Here is a 25,798-nt window from a genome sequence, read left to right as displayed (position 1 = left end):
TCTTTAGAACATCTTGAGTAAGGGCACTGCCTTTGATTTCAGATCGAGTCTCTGGAGCATGACCTGCAGGCCTCGGTGGATGAGCTTCAGGATGTGAAAGAAGAACGGTCTTCCTACCAGGACAAAGTGGAGAGGCTCAACCAGGAGCTAAACCATATCCTGGGCGGGCATGAGAACCGCATCATCGACGTGGACGCCCTGTGCATGGAGAACAGGCAAGTGGCCAGGCCCAGGCCTGCCCTCGGGCAGAATGCTGGCGCTCCGCAAGCCTGCAGGCTGGGAGTTATCTGCGGCCCTATTCACCTTTGAGAAAATTGCCTTACAATGAAAGGAAAGTCACCACCCCCAAAGCAATGCTATTACTGTCACGTATTAGTTGTAAAAGTCAGAAAAGAAGTGCTACACACCTACACACGTACCCCTTTCTCTCGCCCTAGTTGGGGGAGAAGGGTAGGGAGCCAGTGAAAGCTGCCGGTTATTGCGATCAAGGAGAGAGAAAAAGAATAAGAAAATAAATTGAGAAATTCCCTTAGCTGTTTCTTTTCCCCGAGGCCAATTTCAGTGTGTGTATGTGTTTGACTTAATGTTATGTCTGGTGTCGCCTCTTCCTGCCTTCCTTCCCAGTGGAATCATCTTAATGAGAATTATGTGAAAACTGTGTTGATATCCCTTAGGGGATCTCTGCAGAGGGCCCTTCTGAAGTGGGGTTTGTGTGATTTGGGCATATTTGACCTTGATCACATCCATTTAAGCAGAGGTCACAAAGATGCACTTCTCCCCGCCTCCCTTTAGGTGGTGAGACGGAAGCATGTGTAAAAGATGGCTCTTCGGCAGGGCATGTGGTTTTCCTTTCTCCTCCTCTCCTGTCTGAGTGTATGGTTTTTATTGTGTCCCCAAACACTTCCTAGTTGTATCTGGTTTTTTTCCAGGTACCTTCAAGAGAGATTAAAGCAACTGCATGAAGAGGCCAACCTCTTGAAATCGAACATTGCCAAATACAAGGTAGCAGGATCATGACGACAACTGTGATGATTCACTAGTGTACATCTAAATGTTATTCTATTTTAATTCTCTTTTATGTGCCAAAGATATTTTAGTGCTTGCCTGCCCTCCCAGAGAGAGGCCAGTAAGAACTTCACTGAGGGTGACTGGTAAGAATTAAACCCAAAACAATAAACAGAGCAAAACAGCTTTTGCAAGATCTCCTTCTGTCGCAGTTATCAGGACAGGGCGCACGGAGACCCCCAGAATCTGGACATGGCCACTTGACAGCCTCCATCCATATGAAATTAGGCTTCTTACCTGGCTTGTCTATGAAACATCCTGTCATCAGATGCTGTTTGTCTCATAATCATCCATAAGAAAATGGTTCCGAGCCATGAAGAAACAAAGCTTGGGAAACCACATTCTAAACAATAATGTTCACGTCACACTGAAACGACTGTTTAAATTCTCCCCACTGTTATGTAGTCTAATTCCAACACCATTAGTTTGATAATATCTATTTCTGCAGATGTTACTTGTAAATGTTATAATTAGAAAAATCTCTTGGGTTTCTCTGCTTTGAAAATAGATTGATTTCTCTTCCTGGGGGTGAAGTTTTATAGCAGTCTAGATGCTTGGGAGAGCTTTCTCGTTTTCCTGGCTTTCGACGTTGGCTTTTTTCTCAGAAGTCTCCATGCTGTACCTCCTATCTGTTCGGTGGGGGCCACACTTTAGTTTATACCAGTCTATATATACACATGCAGCCAAAGAAGAATACAGCTTTTAAAGATGTATAATTAATACATAATTTTGCAATATGTGCATATGCATTCATTTAACATTTATTCAGTTCTGTTTGCCAAGCACGGGCTATATAGTACATATCAATTTCAACGTAAGAGTCTCTCCTAGGAATGACACTTAGGTGGCACACACGCACGTCCCTTTCTCATGTCCATGGCAGATATCACTAACTGACTGTGGCTCTTTCTCCAGTCCAGCCACAGAATCCTTTCAGATGCCACTAACAATCTTTTGGCATCAGTACATGCAAGTAAACCTGTTCTCCATCTCATGGGTATTTGAAAGGGGTTTCATAGCTAGTGACCTCCACATTAGACTGAGCTCTTGTTTCAGATTTGATCATTTAACAAATATGCATTAAGTGCCTTTTATATATATGGGAAACTCATTGTTGTGGTTCTGCTGGGCACCAACTTAAACAAACAAACAAACAAACTCTGTACCGTGTCCATAAAAATCCTAACTCTTTGGCAGGGACTCAGAATTTTAAAAGGTGGGCCAGCATTTGTAATGTGCAAAGGGGTCTTGTGTGCTGGATAGGAGGATGCATCTAACCATAACTAGGTATTTTTCCACTATTGGCTTTTTTGACAGAGGTTTTTATGTTTCTCCCAATGCTGCTTTAGAATGCTCTCGAGAGACGGAAAAACTCCAAAGGCCAGGGTAAAGCCGGCAGCAGCGCTCTGACTGGGGTCCTGTCTGCAAAACAAGGTAGGGCTCAGTCTCCGGGAGGGACCGCTCACCGTCACAGAATACTAGAGCTGTCAGTGCACATCGCGTTTTGTGGACTGGGAACTGAGATGATCCTTAGAAACATCTGCCTGTATCAGAGTTGCCTGGAGGACTTGTTAAAACACAGATCGCTAGACCGCATCTCCCCCGACTCCCCCACCCAGAATTTCTGATTTAGTAGGTCTGGGGGTCCCGGAGAAGCTGTGTTCTACAAATTTCCCAGGTGATGCTAATGCTGGTTTAAGGACCCTACTCTGAGAACCACTGCCTTAGAGGTTTTCCTAATGTCTGGTCCTCATTTGCATCCTTTCCTGTGCTCTCCTCCCAAGAATGTTTTCCCTTCTCTCTGATCACCAGTTTAGTTTCTTCGAGTACATGTTTCAACCTCATCGAATGTCTCTTTTTCCTGGCTGCTATGATCAGTATAGAAAAGTCTCAAAGCTGCTGAGTCATTTTATCATGGAACATGTGCCTTTTTTCAAAGAAGCATTTATTGATTGCAATTTTGTTCCTCCTCCTTGTCAATTCCGATGAAAAATAATGATCTTCCAGGAACAGTCCAGGGGAATAAATAGCTTAAAGCTTGCTTCTGACACTTAATATTTGAGAACTCAGTTTTAAACATAAGCCTCAATTTGAACATGCTCGACTGGCCCACTTTTGGGTTGTTGGCAGCACAGACCAGCAGCAATCAAACGGCCATCTTAATCAGAGCTAGAGTAGCTTAAAAAAAAAAATCCCTATCTCCAGCCTACCTAATAACCAGACACTTTTCCAAGCAACTACTTTTTTCATTCCACTAGAAAAGGACACCCTACAATTGTTTTTAAAAAGAAAACTACAACGCTCTATAGAAATGTGAAGTAGCCCATCTAAGTTTAGTTTTGGATACTCTTGATAGCATGGCATCCTTGAATGACGAGACCCAGTCTTATAACTGCCATGGGGAATATTAGCCATTCTCAAACACCGTGGCAGACCAGTCAATCTGGCACAACCTTTTGGCAACCTATTATGAAATGCCTTAAACTGATCCCCTTTGAGCCAACAAGAAATAATTACAACATAGGAAAACATTTTGCTTCAAGAAATTTCATCCTATATGAGTTATAACAAAAAACATTCGAAACAACACAAATATCCAGAAGTGATTAATTATTATATAGCTATATATGAACTACTAAGCAGCTGTTACATTTTATGTTTTAGGAAATATTCATGATAAGGCATCAGGTTAAGTGAAAAAAGCAGAGCTTTTCCCCAGTTTTGAGGAAAACTGTATGAATTTGTACATCTACCTATAGTCATATAGGAAATAGTGTTCAAAAATATACAGTGATTTAAACTGTTTCTTTTTCTTTTTCTGTCTGGTAGGAGTACAAGTGGTTATCTTTTTGTGTTATCTCTTAGTTTATCTACCCTTTCTAAAAACGTGCATATACAAACTATATTTTGTGGTTTAGATAGTCTCTGTAATTATCTTGCTACCCACCACACTCTGAGAAACTCTGATATAAAGCAGGGCTAGAGTCGTTGTCATTAGCACGGCTGTGGGATGTTCAGCCAATGTTTTTAATCCATCTGCACTTTGCTTCCCTGTCCACCAAATAAGAATAAATAAATACTACTTCCCAGGTGGATTTTTGTTGTTGTTAATTTTATGTCTCAAATGCATTAGTCAGTATGAAAGTGTTTTCAAATTGTAACATACTGGAAAAATGCAACAGATTATTGTCCTTTTAAAAATTGTTGATAAAAGTCCATGAGGACTTCCTCCATCCAGATTAACCCGCACACTAAATTTTATTTTGTTTTATTTTTGACACTAGAAGTGGACTCTTCAGTACAACATAGTGGCATATAGAAGCTGTGTATCTATCATTACCCAGGAAGAACTGACACTGGCTTGCCTTTTAGATGAATTTAAGACTGAGTTGTAAATTTTATATCCTACCCAGTTCAGGATCTGTTATCTGAGGATCATGGATGTAGTCTCCCAGCTACTCCACAGTCCATTTCTGATCTGAAATCTCTGGCAACAGCCCTGTTGGAGACGATCCATGAGAAAAACATGGTCATCCAGCACCAGAGGCAGACCAACAAGTAGGTGACTGGACCCTTGAGTGGGGGATGGGCAGGAGATATGTGGGGTGACGGCAACCGGGTGGGACTACAGGCCTTAAGGGATGAGAGTGAGACCTCTGAACTCTGGAAGGAAACTTATTAAACTAGGACTATACTTCTGCATTATGACCTTGATTGTCAGCTGGAGTCAAACAAGCAAATAATGCCGATCATTGTTTATTGAATGCTTTCTCTGAGCCACTCACTGAGTCATGCATATTACATGGGTAATTTTGATAGTATACTTTCTGGGTCACTTAGGCTACCTCTCCCCAGGTCTCCTTTAGGGACGGTAACTCCTGAGTGCCAGTGTTTCCTACAGCATGACCTTGAGGGGCTCTGAATGCCAAGCATCAACTCAAAGGCAGCTGAGCCTACAAGGGAGTCCCATGTCACTCTTCAAAATCAGCAAAAGATGATGGAAAGGAACAATAAATAAAGCACAATGTCTTATTTGGTTATTATAAACATACTGATTGACTATGTTGGGCAAAACCAAGCAAATTAAAGTAGCCATTAGAGACTACAGAAGCAAAATCACAAGTGTTCTGAGAATGGTGAATAAACAATAATTTAAAGCAGCAAACACTGCAAACAGAGCTGACTTCATGGGCGAGCGACCCATTCAATTGCCGGGGAGCCCCATGCTCTGAGGGACCTGCACTTGGTCTAATGCTCCTGACACCATCTTGAAACTCTTCATCATTTCTGAGCAAAGGGACCCCACATTTTCATTTTGCACTGGGCCCTGCAAATTATGTAGCTGATCCTGCTTACATGATCTACACGCAGAACCCAAATGAAAGTGTGGAAGAAGTGAGGCAGGCACCGAGAGGCTGGGCTTCCAGCAAGAAGGGGAGGCATCAGGGAACCAGGAGCCTGGTGAGGCAACTGAAAAATGATTGAGAGTATTGTAAAAACAAAATAGGAAAAAGAGAAGACAGGAGTGAAGGGAAGATCGCACAGGAGATTAAGATATATATAAAAGAAGGCAGAGATCAGCGGAGGGAGTCTGGGCAATCTCCAAGGGATGACAAGGGTAATTTATTGACAGAAGAAGTTTCAAAAATTCTTTTAAAAGAAATCTTAACCAAGGAATGAAACAGCCAGAGGCTGAAATGCAGATGCTTCTCAGGGGAGAGGGAGGGACTGGGAACTCTCCCCAGAATAGAGATGAGATCTAGCTTATTCAGGCAGAATCCCTGCAGCCTCAGTGTTCCCTTCTTTGCTCCACCCTATAAAGCACCTCGCAGGCATTTAGCTTCTAAATGATGGTCTGTTCTTAGTGGGTGACCTGAGCCCTTCTTTTACTGAGAAATCAGAGGCTGCTCATCATGAGCCCCAAAACTTGCTGCCCCCCCCAAAACCAGTGTCTCCCACACCCCTCACCCTCTCCTGTCTCAGGGAAACATGCCATCTTCCCTCTTCTGGAGCCTGCCTGGCTCCCCTGTGACTTCCTTTTTCAATCTTTTCTACCTCTGCTCCTCCTCTGGCTTCTGCCTAGTCACCTAGAAACCTCGCAGCTCTTCAGGAACCCCCAAAGCCTTGCCTAAATTCTGCAGCTGCCCAGGCATTACTCTCACTTTGAAGTCTTATGAACAAGGGGGCCACCTCTACTTCCTTCAAAGTGTGTTCTCGGGGGCACCTATGTTAGAATTACTTGGAGGGGGTGCCTGCTGAGAAATATAAATTTGAGGGGTTGAGAAGGGAATGCTGGAATGCTGGACTTTTGCAAGCCGGGGTGACTCTATGCACAGGAAAGAAAGATCAGTTCAGCTGTAATACCTCCCAAGACCTCTTCCAGTATTTTCCACTGCCATCTTCCTTAGAAGGTCACCAGTACCCCGAAACTCCACCTTCTGAGTCTTCTGTCATTTCTCTACATCCACATTCCCATCTTGAAAGCCATCTTCTTGGATTCCTCCAACTTTCTCTGCTGCCTCAGTTTCTCCTCCCTCCTGTTCTTCCCCTCCCTCCCACCCCAGGACCCTTCCTCCACTTTTTTTTTTCTGTCAGTTCTCAAGGACCACATTCTCCGCATCTTTGCCTCTCGTTTGCTGCAGACTCGTCTCAGAACACTTTCCCCACCACCCCATCAAGTGCAAGACCCACATTCCAAACTGGACCATCTATTCCTTAGTATGTTTTAAGACACTTGAAACTGCTGGTACCCTTTAACCCAGAAGGGTCTGCTTCTAGGAATTTATCCTAATGAAAAAAATCAGAATGACACCCTAAAATTTACATGTAAGGTGGTTCATTGTGGATTCATTTCTAAGAAAAATGGAAACAACCCAATGATTTTTAATTGGAAAATGATTAAGATTATAGTAATTCCAAAAGATAGAGTATTATGCAGCCATTTAAAGCATGATTTGAAGAAGGTTCGATGGGCTCTGCCCACCATCCTAACACCCAGGTTTGACAAGTCTCCATGTCACTTCAGTTTAAGCTGTCCCAAAGCCAGAAAGTTTGTCCCTCTCAGTCACTGTTCTCTCCTGGTGTGTAGGACAATGCTGGGCCCACACTGGATGCTCATGACTATTTGATGAATGGATGATTGAATTATGTCCTTACCTTTTGTTTCTGTTTCCTTCATACAAACACCCAAATGATCACTAAGCTTTATGATTTTCATGCATTCATTTATTCAATATGTATTTCCTGAGTATTCACCATGGGCCATCCGTGCACATCTCCTACCTGCCCCCTCTGCTTTCCTCCAATCAAACGATTGCCTCTTCCTTGGGAAGACCCTTCCATCAACTGTCCAGCCTCAGACTGCAGCCGTGCCTCCCCCACCACCTACCCAGGCACTCCCACACCCACCTGCCCACCACAGGTCTGATCACGTCACAAGCCTCCACTGAAAGGCCAGGCTGAGTCCCCACTGTCTGCCAAACACGGTATCCACACTGCCGTTGACCTGACACTCCCACCTGTCTGACGGGTTGATTCCCTGATGCTTCCCTAACATGTCCCACTGCAACCATAAGCATTCCCAAGCTCCATGGGCTCTCACCTCTTTTGAGAAACATTGATACTTGCATTTTGCCAGGTTTAGTTTTGCTTTAATACACTTTTTCATTTTTAACAATTATTGAGTACTTTAGAACCATCTCGTGGTTCCGATTTTAAAAGGTTGGACAATACACAGCAGGTTCTTGAATAATGTCATTTCGTTCAACGTTTCATTATAATGTTGATGGCTTGCATAAGAACTTAACTCTTGTTTATGTCAGTTATCCTATGGTAAAATTGGCTTTCTTTTATGTTGTTTCACTTAAAGTCAAAGAACTTATTGAGGATGTTGAGTAAGGACTTACTGTATCTCCAAACTGCTGCTAGCTCTCAGCCACCCTTCCTGGAAGAAACCGCCATTTCTCATTTTTTATGGAGCCTTCCAAAGGATGCATGAATATGCCAATGCAGTACATACATGTATTTATATAGACACACATAAATACTAATATGTATTTAAGTAGATATAGATATTCTGTGGGTTTTGGGTTTTGTCTTTTTGTTGTTTTTTTTTACAAATAGTAGCTAGTATACACAAAAAAAGCTTTTTCACTGTTCTCTACTTTCCCTGTAACAGTAGATCTTGAAGACTGCGTCATATCAGCACATAAAGTACCTAATGTGCCATTTTTAATACTTAGAGGGTCTTAAGTTTCATATTTTCAATACGTATGTTCTTTGGGAGCATGTAAAGAAACTAATTATACAACCAATGGAGTGGGGGCTAAGAATAGAATCTGTATTTCGCCTGGTTGCTATTATCCCCCATGATATAGCCTCCTGTAATGAAAATGATAAAATAGCTTTGTTTCAGTGGAGCATGATAAGTAGGAATAAAGACATTCTCTTCTGTAAGTGTGTTTTCTACTGCCTGACAGTTACCACCCGCCCCTTAAGAAGGTTCAATGGGGGCCATCTTGCAGAATTGATGAGTAAACCCAGGGCTTTACATTTTGAGAAGATGTTCAATTAAAAGGCATTTTGCTTGAGGTACTTGTTGCCAGAGAGTTGGCAGTTGTCTGACTATTGCTAAAGAAGAGATGAGGTTCACTTGTCTTGTAAACAGATGGCAAAGCATTTATAGAAGAGGCAGATGTTAAAGTGCTGTTTCACTAAACACCACACTTAGTTCTCCTGTCCTTCCCAGTAAACCATCGCTTTGCCAGTGGTGGGGTGGGGGTGGGGTGGAATTTATAAGGACATGCTGGCCTTTTGTTCGCCTTCCTGCTATGCCTAAAACTGTTCACTCCTCTTCCCCTTCCCTGGCCAACGCTAAATGGCTTGCAAGTTCAGGATCTTGGTGGCAGCATGAGCTGTCATGGAACAGAGCAGAGATTCAAAAGAAGGCCACCTGGGGTAGAGGTTGGGGGCAGAGTTACCTCCAGGTCTGTGAAGAGCCAGAGCCACCTGCTTCCTCTTCAGGCCCTGGTTGCTCCGAAGGACCCTCGCTCAGGGATCCCTGCTCCCTGTGGTGGCCAGAAATCAAGGCCAGAGGCACAGTGCGGGCCAGTCCCGGAGTGCCTTCTGTCTTTGCAGATCCCCTCTGCTGTTGTTATTATTACAAACCACTACTGAAAATCCATCCAGAGGCCTGGCATCTTCAGGATTTTCCTAGAGTACTAGGTGGACATATGCTGAAGTCTCCCCTGTCTTAAAACAAACTGTAGCTAAATAAAAATTTTATTTAAAATCTCCCCTATCCTACAAAAAAAAAATCCCTTTTCCAGCCTGTTTATTCCTCAAGCTACTGCCCTAGCTGTCTCCTCCTATTCCCTACACTACTTGAAGAGGCATGGAGTTCACTGCCTCAACTTTCTCCTTGTCTGTTCTGGCTCATCTCTGTCACTTGAATTCCGGATTTCCCTACCTCCATTGTCCCAAAACATTTCTCTCAAGGGTCGGGCACATCTTCTAAGTGGCCTCTTCTAAACTTTCATCTAGAAGTGTGACCACTTCTAGAATAAGACAACACTGACCACGCTGTCGCACCAGGAATGCTGTCTTCCCTTGGCTTCCACAGACCCACGTTGCCTTGGTTCTCCTGCTCTGTCCCAGCTCTGTGTCCCCCGTCCTTTCTTGCCTTACACAGTAGGTGCTCTAGTTTCCTGTTCTTCTGACTCCTCCCACTCTGTTGGTGTGTAGATTCACTCCCCCAAGCTTCTCATCTTCACACTCGCAGATCGCTTCTTTCTCCCGTATGTCCAGATGGATATCCTATAGACACCTCAAAGAACTCACCTACCTCCTTATTGTCTGTTGTCCCATTCCTTTGGCTTCCCTACATCCCCACTGGCTTGTTCTTGTCCACCATCATCACCGGCCTGAACAATACCCTTCTCACGGGTCTTTCTGCTTTTATTCATATTTCTTCCAGTCCCTTCTCAACTCCGCATCAAGAATGCTTTTCCTAAACTTCATTATGCTGCTGCTCTGCTTAAAACACTTCAGTATCTCCCCGTTGCCAATGTATAAGTCTCAACATTCTCAATATGGCAACGAGATCTTGGTGATCTGGGGCCCTACCAGCCACGCTGGATTCATCTTTCATTTACTCTTCACATCTGCTCTGCAGTTCTCCTGAAGTACTTGTGTATTTCCAGGCCGGGGTGCTGGTTCTCGCCCCTCCACTTTTTAGCTGTGTCACCCTGGGCAAGTTAATTTACTTTTTTGGATCTCAGTTCCCTCATCTACACAATTAGGATGATAAGAGACTAAGGGATATACTAACTGTGTCATGCTTAGAGTAATATCTGATGCAGAAGAAGTGATTGATAAACATCAACTGTTATTAAAGCTTTCCACTGGCACTGTATGTGTGTGTATGCATCTGTCTGTCTCCCACTAGGCTTTTAGTCCCTTAAGTATAGGAACAGGGTCTGCTTCTCTTCATTATCCCCAACAGCCTTGTTTGTGGAATTGGTTAAACTGAATTGAATGGACCCTGTTCCTACTTCAACCATCTCCCATCTGTGAACACGGCCAGCGATAAACACTCAAATAGCCTCTTCTCTCGCTGGGCTGTGTCGCACCATGTTCAGTGGACCACCTGCCATATTCTTTCAGTGTGAAGCCAATCAGGAGGCCCCTCTTTGTCATTTGAAGCATCTTGAGCTATATTTTGCAAGTCAGCTGTGGCTACATCCGTATTTCAATATGAACAGTTTTTAACGAGAATTTGCTCCAGGCATGAGAAAGCTCGCTTCACAGTGCCGTCAATTACTGGGAACTGGTTAAGAGTATTCATTTCAGAGGCAAACTGAGGCTTTGCTTCAAATCCAGACTTATTACCAGCTGAGCCTGCTTGTGGTTTTGGTCAAGTTAACTAACTTCCATGCCTCTGTTTCCTAAGGGGAGGAGTGGGGTATGGTGGATCAGAGCACTGGGGGTTGGGAAAAGACAGAACTTTGAGATGAACTATGTGTCCTTTGGCAAGTTGCTTAACCTCTCTGTTCCTTAGGGTTCACAGGTGTAAAAGGAGAGTAATCATACAATGTACACTGCAGGGTACATTGTATGGTTTTTTTGGGGGTCTGATGAGATAATGCAAGTTCAGTGGGTGTTCAGCATGGACTCTGACTTATATCCAGGACTCAGAAAAGGTTGTTTTGCTGTTTGTGTTAACAGCAGTGTAGTTGCCATGGTGATTGATACCATTACTATGACCACAACTTCTACTGGGTCCATTTCACTGCTGCAGCCCTGCATCAGATGCCCATGTCAGGCCAAAGAAGAAAGCAGTCACCACTGACAAACAGGCAGGGCCTCTGAAACTAGATCTCTGGGGACACCAGCAAGTTCACCTCACCCCATTCCTGGGACACATGGCTGTGTTGTCAGAGAACATCAGAGAAACATATTGGGTGGTCGGAAAAGTCATGACGTATTTTTTCCATGTTTTTCGTTGCAAAAATGTGTTGTGACTTTTCCGACAACCCAATACAACCCAATGTCTCTTCACCACGCCTTCTCACGTTGCCCTGATGGCATCCTTCAGTGCCCACAGAAGAGTTCAGCCTTATCTTTTGTTTCCAAGAGGCAGCCACATACAGATAATCTGATCTCGTTAAAAAACAGGTGTCAACTTGAACACTGCTGTGATTGCATCTCAAACCCATCAGCTGGTGAAAAGGGAGTTCGGATCAGAAGGTCTGAGCGAAATATTGAAAGCGAGATTACGAAGAATGGTGTTTGTTAAAGGGTCAGAGACATGAAAGCAGAATAGACCCAACAAATGGAGTGAAAATTGAAAGTAATTGATAAAGACTATGCAGAATTTAAGACTTAGGGAAAAGACGCAAAGAAAAGCTCTAAGTACCTAGATGAAGAAAATCGCATGTAATAACGTCAAAGGGTTTTTTTTGTGTGAACTCAAAGGGAATATTAATTAAGATGCTGCAAGTCAATTCAGGTAAAATAAAGATGAATTCAAAACCATATATATATATATATATATATATATAAAATATGCAGATATATACATATTCATGTCTCTGCATATATGTGGGTGTGTGCAGCTATCTCTGGAATAGAAAGACAGCCAGCAGAACAATTCTGGTATTCCGATTTCTCCTGCTGAAAGGAATTGAAACTTCGCTATTAAGGATATTTCCGCATCATTTTAGCATCAGCAGTGCCAAGAAAATCCCCCAAATAATATAAAGGCTGGTTTTTCAATTTCCAGGCCAATGAAAAGTGATTGAAGTTTTTAGATGACTATCAAATCATTTCCCAATACATTTAATTTTGTGTAGAGTAGCGGAGGTGAGTCATGTGCCCACATTTCTTTGCATGTCTTTGCATGCAAATAGACAAAGTTTGACTCCCAGGTAAACAGTAGAATCTTTCCGAATACACATTCCAAGTTATGTATCGAGTCAGAATGGTCACCTCGGAAAGGAATGTCATTATTGTAGTGACGCTGCAATTACTGAGCGTTCTTTTGAAATATCTGTTTTTTTTCTTTAAAAAAAAATTCTCTCCATTGATAATTACAAGCCATACAAAAAGCATTTATTTAATCAAATACATTTTTGAACATCTACCAGGCATTATGCTAGATATCAAGCAAGAATTAGACATCAGTATGACATAGGTTAGATCTAAGAAGGCATGCACATCTTATTATTTTATTGACTCAAAGCAATATTACCGAGTATGTTCACCCATCCTATTTGCGAGACTTGATTGTTTCCAAAACTAAGACTTACTCTCAAAGAATCAAGTTGTGATACTATTAAGGGTGTTCAAAATTAACTATCGTTTTTAACAATGAGCAATTTCCAAATAGAAATTCTGAAAGACATTTGGGCAGTGGTGGAATAATTGTTTAACTACCTTTATGGGAGAGACTCACTTGAATGGCAACGTTTGGTTTTTTTTTAATTATTCACTTTATATTTTCATGTGTACTTTCAACAGAGTATATATGTGCATATATTATTCACACACACACACACACACACACACACACACACACAGTCTCCATTTTTCGCATATATATTAAACCTCAAAATATTTTCTCTCTGCTTTGGCCCTAGTGGGTTTCTCATTAATCTGTGCTGCCGTTTTCTCCCCTTTCCCAGAATCCTAGGGAATCGGGTGGCTGAACTGGAGAAAAAATTAAGAACTCTGGAAGTTTCTGGTTTGTGGAGTCTTCCAGGTAAGCAGAACTTCACGAGAACTGTTTTCCTTTTCAAGGTCCTTATATTTGAAGATCTTTGCTAAGAAATCTACAAGTGTTTTAAACTTAGAAACCATCATTTTGGGAGGAAATAAGAAAAATACAGTAAACATGCAGGTTCTCATCCACCTAAGTATAAAGTTTTGCTAACCTAAGTCCTGAAATTGTCATTGTGTGTGTCTGTATGTGGTTTTGTGTTGTTTTTTTAATTTGGTGAATGTAGTAAATTGCTTCATTTTTGTTACCCATAGATTTGTTGAATTTAATCATTGGTCCTAAAAATGAGTGTAAGAATATACAAATATTTGCTCATTTTGTCAGTGCTAAAAATGAAAATAAGAAAAAGCAAATGTTCTAACTCAAATGCACTTTACAACCTCCCTCTCTTCCCCCATCCCATTTTTTACGTAGCTTGAAAATCAAAATTTCCTGTGGAGATTTTTTTCAGTTTCACACAGTGGGAGGAAACGCTGATATTTTACTTTAATTAGCTATATTTACCCCATTTAGCTTGGTAAAATATCCCTTCATGAGACACCCCCCCCCCGTTAGCTATTCCATTTTTCTTCACACTCTCCAGAAACTTGTATATATTGTTTTCCACCACCTCCTCTTCCCCCTGGAAGCAACGTATATTTGTAGTTGCTTAACCTGTCTGCACAAACTAGTCTCCTCTAACCTTGATTCGTATCAGTTGCTTCCCTGTAACAGATAAGAAATGAAAATTGCCACAGGGACGTGGACAACAACACGTTTTCTTAATGTAAATCTGAATAGCTGCCTTAGGTTGCCTGGAAGTGTGTTTCATAAATTGGTATTTTTAGAAGAGATACCTTGAACTTGTTGTCAAAAGACCTAACAGAACTAATTAGTGGCGAGTGCCATCCTGGGGATTTGAATGAGCCATTTTGAACAAGAATCTTTTGATGCGGTTAAAACCTTATCTTCTTTGAAGGCCTTTCTTTTATTGCATTGAATTTCAACACAGTCAGGCAAATTTATTGGTTATTTGTGCAGTCAGATTGCTATTTCTGTGCATGTACTGGAGTTTTGATTTTTTTTTTTCCCTCTCCAATGACTTAGTGAAATTTCACAATGTTTTATTTCTACAACTTATGTAAAAAGCTGGAAGTTGAATAACTGAACAAATGCTGAGAATTTTCTATCTCTGGTGTTGTATGGTCTAGGTTAGCATGGCTGCTATGCAATAACCATTTTTTTTTCCTTCCTTTTGCTGCCTGAAGGCCTGAGCTACAATGTTTCAGTAGGATTTGGGAGTATGTTCTATTTGAAATATCTGTGTTTGTGGCTTATATCAACAGTGCGTTAATACCATCCTTGCATGAAAATAGATGGAAATGCATTCTCTATGTATCCTTGCAGTTTCCTGATTAGAACAGTCAATCGAAATAGAGAATTCAATTAGTACCAAGCAAATATTAAATGGTAAAATTAGCTCCGAGGGACCCAGCTGAATGGATTTGATGCCATGGTCATGTTTGTTCTAATCTCTGGCCTCCACATAGACACAAAGTAGGAGGCCAGGGAAAAGAGTGGCAATTTCCCAGCTATGACACAGTTTATGTAACAATCACATGTCCCTGGTGCCGTGATGAAGGATGCTGCAATGAAGCGTCGCCTTATGATCATCCTCAAACCCTGGTGAAAATAAGCAGGGATGGGCCTCTTCCGGCGGAAATCAGGCCAGTCCCTCTGTCTGCTCCTTGTTTCATGGCTGCGTTTAACCTACTGCATAGTGGAACAAGAGGCAATATGTTCTTTTCCTTCTCTTCCACTTCCTCCTCCTCCTGTTCATCCTCTTCTTTTTCCATTTTTCCCTTCTTCCTCTTCTTTCTCTTCCTCTTTCTCTCCCTAAGTAGGAGCCAGATCATAGTGTTTCAGCCAACTGGAGGGAACCGCGCCTCTGTGGTTTCAAAGACTTGCTACCACGCTCTTATTTACGATCATCCTGAAAGCATCTGTGTCTGCGCCAATAAGTCATTGTATCAATATACCCTTCTGAGCATCAACTTTGTGAGTTTAGTTCTGTACCAAGCATTCTAGACATGCCCCTCACCCTCTCCAAGAATCCACAGTCCCATTAGGGAAACAAGATGAATATGCAGCAAGCAGTGAGAGGAAAACAAAAAATGGCACATAATTAAGTGCTGAGTGATAAAGATGTTAGTGTGTGAGGTGCCATCGAATGCTAGACCTGGAAGGGACAGTTGAGAGCAAAACATTCAAGGATGGCACACCCTTGGTGTATATTACACGACGTCCTTTTCCATGACAGTGGCAGACATTGCTAATCAAACACATCGCTCTTCTTTGATGATCTCACATGTGGTCCCCAGAACAGTCTTCCACTGCGGCTTTCCAGGAAGCCAGCCCTTGGTCTGAATTGACATATCAGAGAAAACGTTTCCTGATATAGTCTGATCCCTTTATTTTAGATAAGGAAACCCAGGAAGTTAGGTGATACCTGAGGCCACAGAGGCTGGTATTGGAACCCAAGTTTTCAGATCTTCATTTTAGGACTCCACTTGTAAAGGGGTCCTACAACCCAGGGAAGAGAGGAATGGGGTAGATCAGATCAGCTGGGGACCGGTTCACAAAGCCATTTGGATTGGAGAAGAGGACTTCAGAAGCCAGAACAATCTCCTGTGAGACCATAAAGGGCGGGGCGAAGAAGCCAATCCCTCATTATTACAAAGCTGGGCTTTGAGCATGCTATACTGTTTCTTTGACTCTCTTCTCCATCCCTCCTCACTCTCTCCAACACTGTATAGCTCCTGATGTTGTTTGATAGAGTTGGGACAAACGTGTGATCTTGCTGGGAAGTAGACACGTTTGACAAATATACCCACCTGCGTGGCGAAATCATCTGGATAGCAAAGCAGCCTCCACACTGTTTAACCAGAGGTGAAAAAGCTACAGGGCTCTGTCAAGGAAGCCAGAGTGTAGGCCGACTGACCACACCCCTCAGGAAGGAATAACCCTCCACCTTCTCCAGCCCCTACCTGTCAGCCTCCGTCTCCCAGCCCTTTGCTGGCCTCTGTGGGGAGAATGGCGCTTGGGAAGCTATGAAGGGAGATGTCCTGGATGCACTCATGCTCTAAAGAGACACACCAAAAGCCAGAAAAAAAAAATCTGGCAAGAGCAGAGCCTGGCTCTTTGAGCTTTTCGTTTTAATTTTCTCTCTTCTCCACTCGAAGCATCAGCCTGAGGAGGAAAATGTGTGTTTTGAAAGTACTTGGTACATTTCGAAGAAGGGGCTGAGGGATGTTGTTGTGAGGACTCAGGAGGGCTTCCAGAAACTCAAACACCACTTGAATGGAAAGGCCTGTGTGACCTTCTTCATGAGTTGTGGTTTGACTCTGGGTTGTGGAGCCCCCTGGCCCCACTCCTCATCCTCCAGTGCTGTAAACCAAAGGGCAACTATGAAATGGCAGACCATCAGTTTAGAGCTCCAGGTAAGTCAGTATCAATGGAATCTGGACTGAGTTAGAAACAAGAGAATTGGGAGACTTCTATGAAAGATCTTTGAATCCTTCAAATATTTTGCAAGAATAACCAAACCTTGGCATTTTGCCTTGAGGTTAGGAAATGATCTCTCCAGGCAGGCATTTCGGGAGGTGTTTATTTTCACACCAGAACCCCTCCCCCCACCCCGCTTGATTGGACATGGATGAATGGTGGCTTCTGTTTCCCTTCGCTGCATGCTTGCTGCCCAGCTTCTTGGAGGGGTTTAATGTTGCTGGTACCAGCATTTTTGAGGAGGCATGGTGAAAAGGTAATACCTTGGGGTTGGAGAGAGCCATAGAGGTCCCACCCTAGAGAACTCCTCATGACAGGAAGGGCTCAGGATCTCAGCCAGCTCCCAACTCTGCCCATAATTCTGATTCTTTGGCCACCGGGGCAGAGGGGATTTGGAAGGCTGGTTGGGACACAGAGGGGCAGACCGTGTCTCCTACTGAGTCCCCTTAAGGCTAGCAAGCTGCCAGCCTACCTGCTAGAGAACGATGGGTCAAGAAATGCAGTCCTATCCCTGACTTGAGGACAGTAACTGTTGCCTTGATGAAGAGAAACAAAAGAAGTCCACCCGGAGGCATTTGCTGTGGGTTCACGGTAGCCATTAAACCCTCAAGGTGTTTCCATATTGAATCTTTGCAGCACAGAGGGAGACCTGGTTGTGTTAACTTTCTTCTGTGAGTCTCAACAACATCCCAGTGATGCTTCTTGGGAAACCTTTCTGGACTGTGGCCCTGAAGAATTCTGGATTTTTTCCACATGAGACAATAGCGGTGCAGGCGGAGAACTTTAGGGTCAGCTCCTATCAGATTTCTATTCTTCTGAAATGACCCTCAGATAGCAGAAAAACCAGAGTGCTATGGCTGCAAATAAATACTCTGTCTGCCCAGGGCAGCAGGAAACACCCTTGCCTGCAAGACATCAGGATTCCCAGTTCGCATCCGCCATTTATTCAGACATTTATCAGATATTTATTAAGTACATATGCAAACTCTCTACTACAGCCTTGGAAATAAAGTCAAAGAGACATAGCCTAATGGGAAGACAGTGTCACAAACAGATTGAGGTAGAGTCCAAGGTTCACCTGGTTCTCCAAAGGAGTGGGCAGAGGTCTTTACACGAATAATACTCTGTGCTCTGTTGACCCTGAAACTAAGATCATAGAACTTTAGAGCCTCAGACTTGAGCCCCAGAGACATTTAGTGCCTTGGCTTTAGAAACAGTTTTGCACAGAGTCAGACAGCTAAGTCTGGAGCATAGGCTGGGTCATGGCCCGGGGGCTTTGGGGTTTTGCACAATGGTTCCCGCCAAGAGAGTCCCAGGGCCTTGTTGAACAAAGCTTGGGATCCTGCCTGTTAGGCTCTCTTGACTGCTGTGGCAGCGTCTTCTTATGTCCACATGTTTCGTGTCTGTGTTCATCATGCTCGTGTTTCCAAGCCACACTTCCCTGCTCCTCACCTCCGTAACTTGCCCTGGCCTTACAAATAGATTTATAATGGAATTTCCTCATGGCCTCCAAATTTCTCAGTCCATTTAGGGAGTTCATACAAATAGATAAAAGGGCTTGGCTGATCTGGGATTAGATGTTCTAAGTGAAAGTGTAGCTGTGGTAACTTGGGGGACCTGATACTACCTGACTTATGACACAGTTCTTATTCAATCTTAATGACCAAATCGAAGTACATTAGATATAGGATATATGGCAGGGCTGTGGAAGGTGCCTCGTCAAGCAATAATTTCAATGTAACATTTACTGAGTGCGGACTAAAATGCCTGAGCACTTTACATGGATCAGCTCATCAAAACCAGCCAATGAGGTGGGTGCTATTTGTCCTCACTTTACAGATGAGGGCTCTGAGGCTCAGAGAGGTTAAGTGACTTACCCGAAGTCACCCAGCCAACAAGTTCAGAACACAGACACTGTGGTGTGGCTCCAAAGCCTGCACTCCTAAGCACTCTGTTGTTGTTACTATTGTTACAGTCTCCCCCCTAAGAGTGCCACTCAGTTATTGGCTGACAAACAGGCTGCCCCTTAATAGTGGCATTGGAAGGCAGCCATGTCCTGAGCAGTCTCTCAGGACTCATACACAGCTGGCCCTGGACCTCCCTGCCCTGCTCTCACACTACAGAAAGGGCCTGCTGGCCATTTCACTTCCACGGTGTTACCTCCGACTGAAGAAGGTGCTGTGTTTACTCACACCAGTCCATTGTGTGGGGTGAAGGTACCCATGATTCACGGAGGACCTAATATATCCTAATTGCCTCCTTCTCCACGACAGGGGGCAAAGACACCATACTGTTCAGCGACCCCGGTCTTCCCACCATACAGCAGTCAAGATCCCCACTGCTGAAGTTCATCGAGCAGCCCACTGAGGACAAAGCGAGCCCCAAGGATGGTAAGCACACCTCGATTTCTCCATCTTTGCCTGGCGTGTGCCTGGCACAGAGATGGGGCTCCCTGGACATTGGTCGCTTCTCCTTCTTGCAGCTTCTGTGGCACTGTTGGGTCATGCCTCATGTTTCTTACATGGATTCATCTTGTTTGGGGTTTCTGGCAGAACCGCAGCCCCTACACTCTCTGCCTGGTGGCTTAGAGGTTAAGAATGAGGGCTCAGTTGGTGAAAACAACTTGGGTTCATTTTCCAGCCCGACATCATATTGGCTATGAGAACTTGGGCTTGTAACTTCAGCCTCCGTTTCCTTACCTATAAGTGACAGTGCCAACTTCAGGGCAATCTTGGCACATTGCCTGGCACGTGGTAATTGGCCTGGCATGGAGCAAAAAGCTTCCCCTGTTTCAGACATACTTTCTGGAGGCAGAGTGTTCCGAAGGGGATCAAAGGCCCATTCAGGGTGCCAGGTGAGCCAGCAGGTGTGAGAGCCAGATCTCTTCCCATTCAGCAGCCTTATTTCCCCAACTAAACTATCCTACCCATCTTTCTAAGTATGGCTTATCTTCTTCCTCCATCCCCAGTGTGGTTGCCAGCTTCCAAAATGGCCCCAAATGATCCCGACCTCCTGGTATTCATGCCCTTGTGTAGTCTCATGTGTCAGGGTTGGTCTGTGTGACTCACAGAATACAGCAGAAACGATAGTATGTGACTTCTAAGGCTAGGTCATAAAAGACATGTGGCCTCTGCCTTGCTCTCTCTGTCTCGGATCACTCACTCTGGAGGAAGCTGGCTGCCATGTCATGAGGACCCTCAAGCAGCCCAACATGTAATTCGTGTGGGGAACTGGGGCTTCCAGCCGTCAGCCCTGTGAGGGGGCCATCTTGGAAGCAGATTCTCCAGCCCCAGTCAAACCTTCAGATGACAGCAGCCCTGGTCAACATTTTGAATACAACCTCACGAGAGATCATTAGCCAGAACCACCCAGATAAACTGCTCCCAGGTGCCTGAGTCTTAAGCTGCTAGGTTCTGAGGTAATTTGCTACACCGCAGTCGATAATATACCCAGTACACGGGTGTCAAGGCTCTTTCCTTGAACATCTGCATTTCCTTTCCCTCTTCTCTTGCTCAGAGTCATGCCGTCAACCATCACCTCTATGAAAATATTTTCGAAATATGTTCCCCCCACTGGGTCCATTTTCAGAGCTACAGTCCCACATTTCCCAAAGCTAAAATTTTCCCACCTAAACATTTTATGGACTTCTCAAGTATGACACCACCAACTCTCCCTGCCTCCTCCCTTTTTTGTCACCCTCTCAGCTACCCAGGCTTGAGACCTTAGAGTCGTCGTTGACCACTGTCAGCTTTCCTTCCCCAGGCACCACATCTGGTCTTCAGCCAAACGCTTTCTTCAGAGCTTCTTGCACCTCCGTTCCTACCACCTCTGATTTGGTTCAGTCTCACTTTACCCCGTTGGCAGGGCGTCCTTCCTGGTTTTCCTGCCTCCCAGACTCTCCTTACTTCGTTCCCACCTTCATCCTGCTGCTGTAAGATGAAGCTTCTGGAGCACTGCTTGGCATCCTGTTTGTACCCTGCTCAGAACACTCCAGTGACTCCCAGCTGTCTTCCACTGAAAATCACAATTCTGAGACGCTTGCCCTAGCCTGTCTTTCTGAGCTTATGATTATCTGACATGAAAACTGTGTCTTGATCCAACTGTACTAGCCAGCTGAATAGTTAGCTATTATTGTGTAACAAACCACCTTGGAGTTTAGGACTTAAAGCAACAACTATGTATTATTTGTCACTCATCTTTGGGTCAGATGAGTGGGTCTGGTAATCTGAGCTGGGCTCAGCAAGGCTCACTCACATAGGGGCAGCTGTGTTTTGAAGCCTGTGCAAATCACTCATCATAGCGCATGGCATGGTAAGAATAGAAGACAAGACAGGTCTGGGATTTCAACAGAAAGGTTACCCCAGCACATGCGGTGAGACTTCCTGGAGAGGGCCCCTGACTTGGGTGGGTCACACACTGGCCAGAAGGCAAGGTTGGGTCTTCCCAACCAGCAGCATGTGGCTGTTTGTAAGCCTGGCCTGTAAACACACCATGGCCCATGATGCAGTCGGGAACATGTCTCAGCTAGTGGTCATCCCATGCCAGCAACCAATGCCCACATGGAAATCCAAAGCCCTCTATCTGCTCTGGGCTTGCTGAGCCCCCAAATGGGCCCGGGCCCACGAAACTGAAAAGGAGCATGAGCCTGGCTTGATTTTCACAACAGTAGCATAAGTAATGGCCTGATTCAAAATGATAGCTTCCAGAGTTCCATCATTAGCTCTCATTGTTCCAACCCCATCGTTCACCGGCACGGGTGGGAATAAGGAAGCATTTATGTAGCTGCTGTCAGTGTCTGGGATGGCCTCATCACCACTGCATCTCTGATTAACTCCAACTGAAAGCGGCTCCCACTTGGGAGGACAAAGCTCATCAGAGATGAGTTAACAAAAGAAGACACTTGTCCCATTTGGGCCAGTGGGTGGCGGGGGGGAAACCCATTTTTAGAGAACTAGCCATCTTTCCTTTCAAGAGCTCCTGTTTCTTCATCTTTTAGAGAAACCATTTGTCTTTCCACACTGTGTGTGGCATAATGCATTTGTCGATTGCCTCACCATTAATATGTGTATTGTTTTTAATAATAAGTATTAATGATACTAATTGTGTTTGCTAAAACAGCACAGAATAATTACTATTCTTTATAATAATATTTTCTGACTCTGGGCTAGTTCAGAAATCTTTCTCTTATGGAAGTGGCAATGCTATGTGTCTGTTCTCAAAGGGAAAATGAAATTCCCACCGCTTAAAAAAAATAAAATAGCAGTTAGTCTTTCAAACCAGGTAAATTGAATTAGAATGCAGTAGAATCAGAACAGACTCTCAATAGTTTAAAAAATAAATAAAACCTCAAAAAAAAATTTTCCCACCACTTAAGAGTTAACATCCCGGGGCCGGCCAAGTGGCTCAGTTGGTTAAGAGCGCAAGCTCTGAGCAACAGGGTCGCTGATTTAATTCCCACGTGGGCCAATGAGCTACGCCCGAGCTGAGCTGCTGCTGAGCTGCCAACAGGTGGCAGGATGGCTCAGCTGGTGAGAGCATGTGCTCCTAACAACAAGGTTGCTGGTTCGACTCCCTCATGGGATGGTGGGCTACGCCTGCCAGCAACTAAGATTCAGCACGGCACCTTGAGCTGAGCAGCCGGTGAGCTGCCGACAGGCAGCCAGATGGCAACTGGACTTGGAGCTGAGTTAGCTGTGCCCTCCACAACTAAGATTGAAGGACAACTTGTCTGTTCCCCTTCCCCAATTCCCCAACACTGTTCCCCTACCCCAATTCCCTAATAAAATCTTAAAAAAAAAGAGTTAATATTCTCAGAATCACAGAATTTTGCTCCCACTGCAAGACACCAGAGGACCTAGTTATAGCTCAACGGTTGTAGCATTTTCAGTAACTTTTCTTTGCCTCCGGGTAATGACTTGGGTCTACATTTTAGATACTTTTTGGATAAACAAAAGTGGGGAGTATGTTGGTAAATCCTGCTGTTGACCCATAATCCAACCCTGGCCCCTATTTCTTTATGGTCCTGAGGCTCTGAAAAGCTAACTTTTCTCAGAAAAACAATATCCCTGATAGAACTAAACAATTGAATTACAGCCTTGTCCATTCCCTTATTACAGCTGTGTTTTGACCGATAATGATAACAGTGTTGCTCCCCGCTCCCAGTACCCAAAAAAGAAAAGCTTAAAAGTTCCCCCAGCTAATCTCAGAGGCTTGCCATTAAAAAAAAAAAAAAAAGATTCACATTTGGACATGAGCAAAATGTCACCTAAAGAAATGGCACAGGACAAAGCACCAGCGACCAGAAGTCCCCAGTGTAATTTAGACCACACTCTCACTTAGATGTAAATTAAGGTAGGGATTAACCTGACCCATAATAAGAACTCTACGAATGGTCTAGGGGTTCGGTTGTTACTGGTAAGGTTAATTAATTTTTCAGGGGCACCCGAATATACTAGTAAGTGTGCTGGAAGAAGTAATGTCATAAGAGTATTTTCCAGCAGGAGTTTATTCATCTGACACCGGTGAAAAATTTAGCTGCAGAAAAGACCATCATTTACTCCTTTTGAATAAAGCTCCTCTCACTATGCGGGAAACTTGCTCATTTTGACTTAGTGTTTCCCCGTCTCCTATTCAAGCACTAGAAAAATTTTCATTTCTTAGTATGAAAATTAGGCGATGGCTTCTCTGAGCTACTTCAGATGTAGCTAAATGTTTGTGCGAGTTAGAAATCTTTTTACTGAAAATGCCGTTTTAAGAACTTATAGGGTAACCACCTCAATGAAACCTAAAATAAATACCAAAGTTTCAAGGATTGCTTTCATTTATTAAGTCATAGTATTTAAATATATGTACTAACATGCTCATTTATCCTTGCATTCATGTATATGTCCATAGATTCAAACATTTAATGAGCTATTGATTGAGCCTCCCCTATAGAACAATAAAAAATGTTCCAAGTTAAAAAATGAATCAAGTTAAAAAAATGAATCAAGTAAGATTTTATACTTCAGGTGGGTTTTATAAGCCAACTCAAATAAGTAACAATTTAGGGGTAAAAAAGTAAAAAGTACTAAGTGCCCTTGGAAGTCCACGCACAGCCTTGTAGGGATTATGACACTGGGGAGATTACTTCTGGCAGATTTCATCAGATGGGCTTCATGGAGGAGGTGAAAGTAGAGAGCTGACTCTTGAAGTTAGTCATCTGGATACATAAAGGAATGATGGTCACGGAGGAATCGACCACCTAAGCAAATGTGCAGAGGGCAGGGCGGGGGTGCCGTGAAGGTTCAGTGTAGCTGGAGTGAAGGGATACAAGGAGAAAAGTTGGGATGTCAGGTAGAAAGGTCCTTGGATGTTGGGGCATTGAACGCATTCAGTGTCAGGCTAAGAGCTTGGGCTTTGTTCCTGAGGCAGTGGCAGCCTTTGCAGGTTTTACAACTGGGGGACGGCATGGTCAGATTTGTGTTTCAAGCACACAGCGCTTATCAAACTGTAATGTGCACACAAATCACCTGGGGTCTTATTAAAAATGCAGGTGCTAGACCAGTAGATCTGGGGTAGGACCCAATATCCTGCATGTCTAACAAGCTCCCAGATCATGGACCCCACTTTGAGTAGCAAAGCTTTAGGGCAGGTCCATCTCCCCAACAAGATTAGAGCAGGAGACTAGAATCAAAGAAACCTATTAGGAAGTAACTACATTATCCTAGCTGAGTTGAACAGATCTGAATAGTTATTCTTTTTTAAAAAATCAAGGCTTGCTTTATTCACTCATTTATACATTATAAATTTCATTTAAGTACAAGTAATGGTCTCATTTTCAGGTACAATATTTACTGAGATCAGGGAGTTCTCAGGAGAGTAATACATCGTTGTCCATGACAACACAGACACTTGGGAAAGTATAATACAGATTTGGTTGAACTTCTGTCTCTGAGGTTTTACCTATGGATATCGAAAAGGATAAAGAGAAAGAAAATGACTTGTTTCGAAGGGGAGAAGCAAATGTATGTCAGGACTAGAGAGATCTGGGCTGTGGGGACAGCGTCCACAGCCTGCCTTGCTGAGTGGAGACCCACTGTCCCTTCTGCAGGGATTCCAGCCTGCAGACTACCACGGCCACCACTTCTGCCCACTGTCCTCTTCTGGGTCCCATCCTTCTTCATCTTATTAGGTCCATCTCAGTCTTAGCATCCATCTGATCTCACTAATATTTCATTTCTTCTAGGGTTTCTCAGTTTTCACCGGGGTTGGGCCATTTTTAAGTTTCTTAGAACTTTAAACACTATCTTAAGTAACTAAATGCTCAAAACACATCCAGTTATTTAATTAAATAAGTAGATGCTCAAAACATGTATTAAAGTGGGTTACACATATAATAATAGTGTTACATGTTGCAGAAATTCTAAGCTGCATCTTAATTCCAACTTTTAAGGTTATATTGCTTTTTTTTAGGTTGTATCTACTTATATTTATGCTCTTGTAAGTATGCAATCTTTCTAAATTGTATCAATAATCCTCAAAAATTCATATAATAATTATAAACAGTCACCACATACCTATCACCTGCCAGGGTCTGGGTTTATGAAATATCAGGAGTGTTTGCACTTGTTTTCTGAATGCTTATCTGTTCATTGGTTGAGGTGATTGATGTTAAGTCATAGTGAGGAAATATGCCTAAGCGATTTATATAGAGAGGCTTTAGAAATCCAAGCCACGGTTAGGGAGAGTCTGCTCTTGGAAAGTAAAAGCGTGGGCAGATGCAAGAAACATTTCTGAGTGTCTTGGCTCAGGCTGCTATAACAAAATACCATAAATTAAGTGGCTTAAACAACAAATTTTTATTTCTCATAGTTCTGGAGGCTGGGAAGTCCAAGATCAAAGTGGTGACAGATTTATTGTCTGGTAAGGGTC

General features: G+C 43.4%; 1 protein-coding gene across 6 annotated transcripts in view; it reads left to right on the top strand.

Annotated features, from left to right (window-relative positions):
• CCDC149 (coiled-coil domain containing 149) overlaps window positions 1–25,798 on the top strand; it is a 95,231-nt gene that overhangs the window by 66,380 nt on the left and 3,053 nt on the right. For 3 of the 6 annotated variants that reach the window (XM_019642397.1, XM_019642395.1, XM_019642400.1), the window contains 8 exons: window positions 43–215; window positions 930–1,002; window positions 2,415–2,499; window positions 4,479–4,623; window positions 13,248–13,324; window positions 14,590–14,622; window positions 19,159–19,275; window positions 25,739–25,789. In XM_019642397.1, coding sequence (XP_019497942.1) covers window positions 43–215; window positions 930–1,002; window positions 2,415–2,499; window positions 4,479–4,623; window positions 13,248–13,324; window positions 14,590–14,622; window positions 19,159–19,275; window positions 25,739–25,789 — 754 coding nt within the window. The remainder of the gene's footprint in view (window positions 1–42; window positions 216–929; window positions 1,003–2,414; window positions 2,500–4,478; window positions 4,624–13,247; window positions 13,325–14,589; window positions 14,623–19,158; window positions 19,276–25,738; window positions 25,790–25,798) is intronic. The other 3 variants (XM_019642396.1, XM_019642398.1, XM_019642399.1) reach the window with 3 other exon arrangements.

This window comes from Hipposideros armiger, unplaced genomic scaffold (assembly GCF_001890085.2).
Source record: "Hipposideros armiger isolate ML-2016 unplaced genomic scaffold, ASM189008v1 scaffold_68, whole genome shotgun sequence".
In the NCBI taxonomy this organism is placed as follows: domain Eukaryota; kingdom Metazoa; phylum Chordata; class Mammalia; order Chiroptera; family Hipposideridae; genus Hipposideros; species Hipposideros armiger.
Note: the sequence above shows the minus strand (reverse complement) of the source record. Positions and strands in the feature narration are given on the sequence as shown.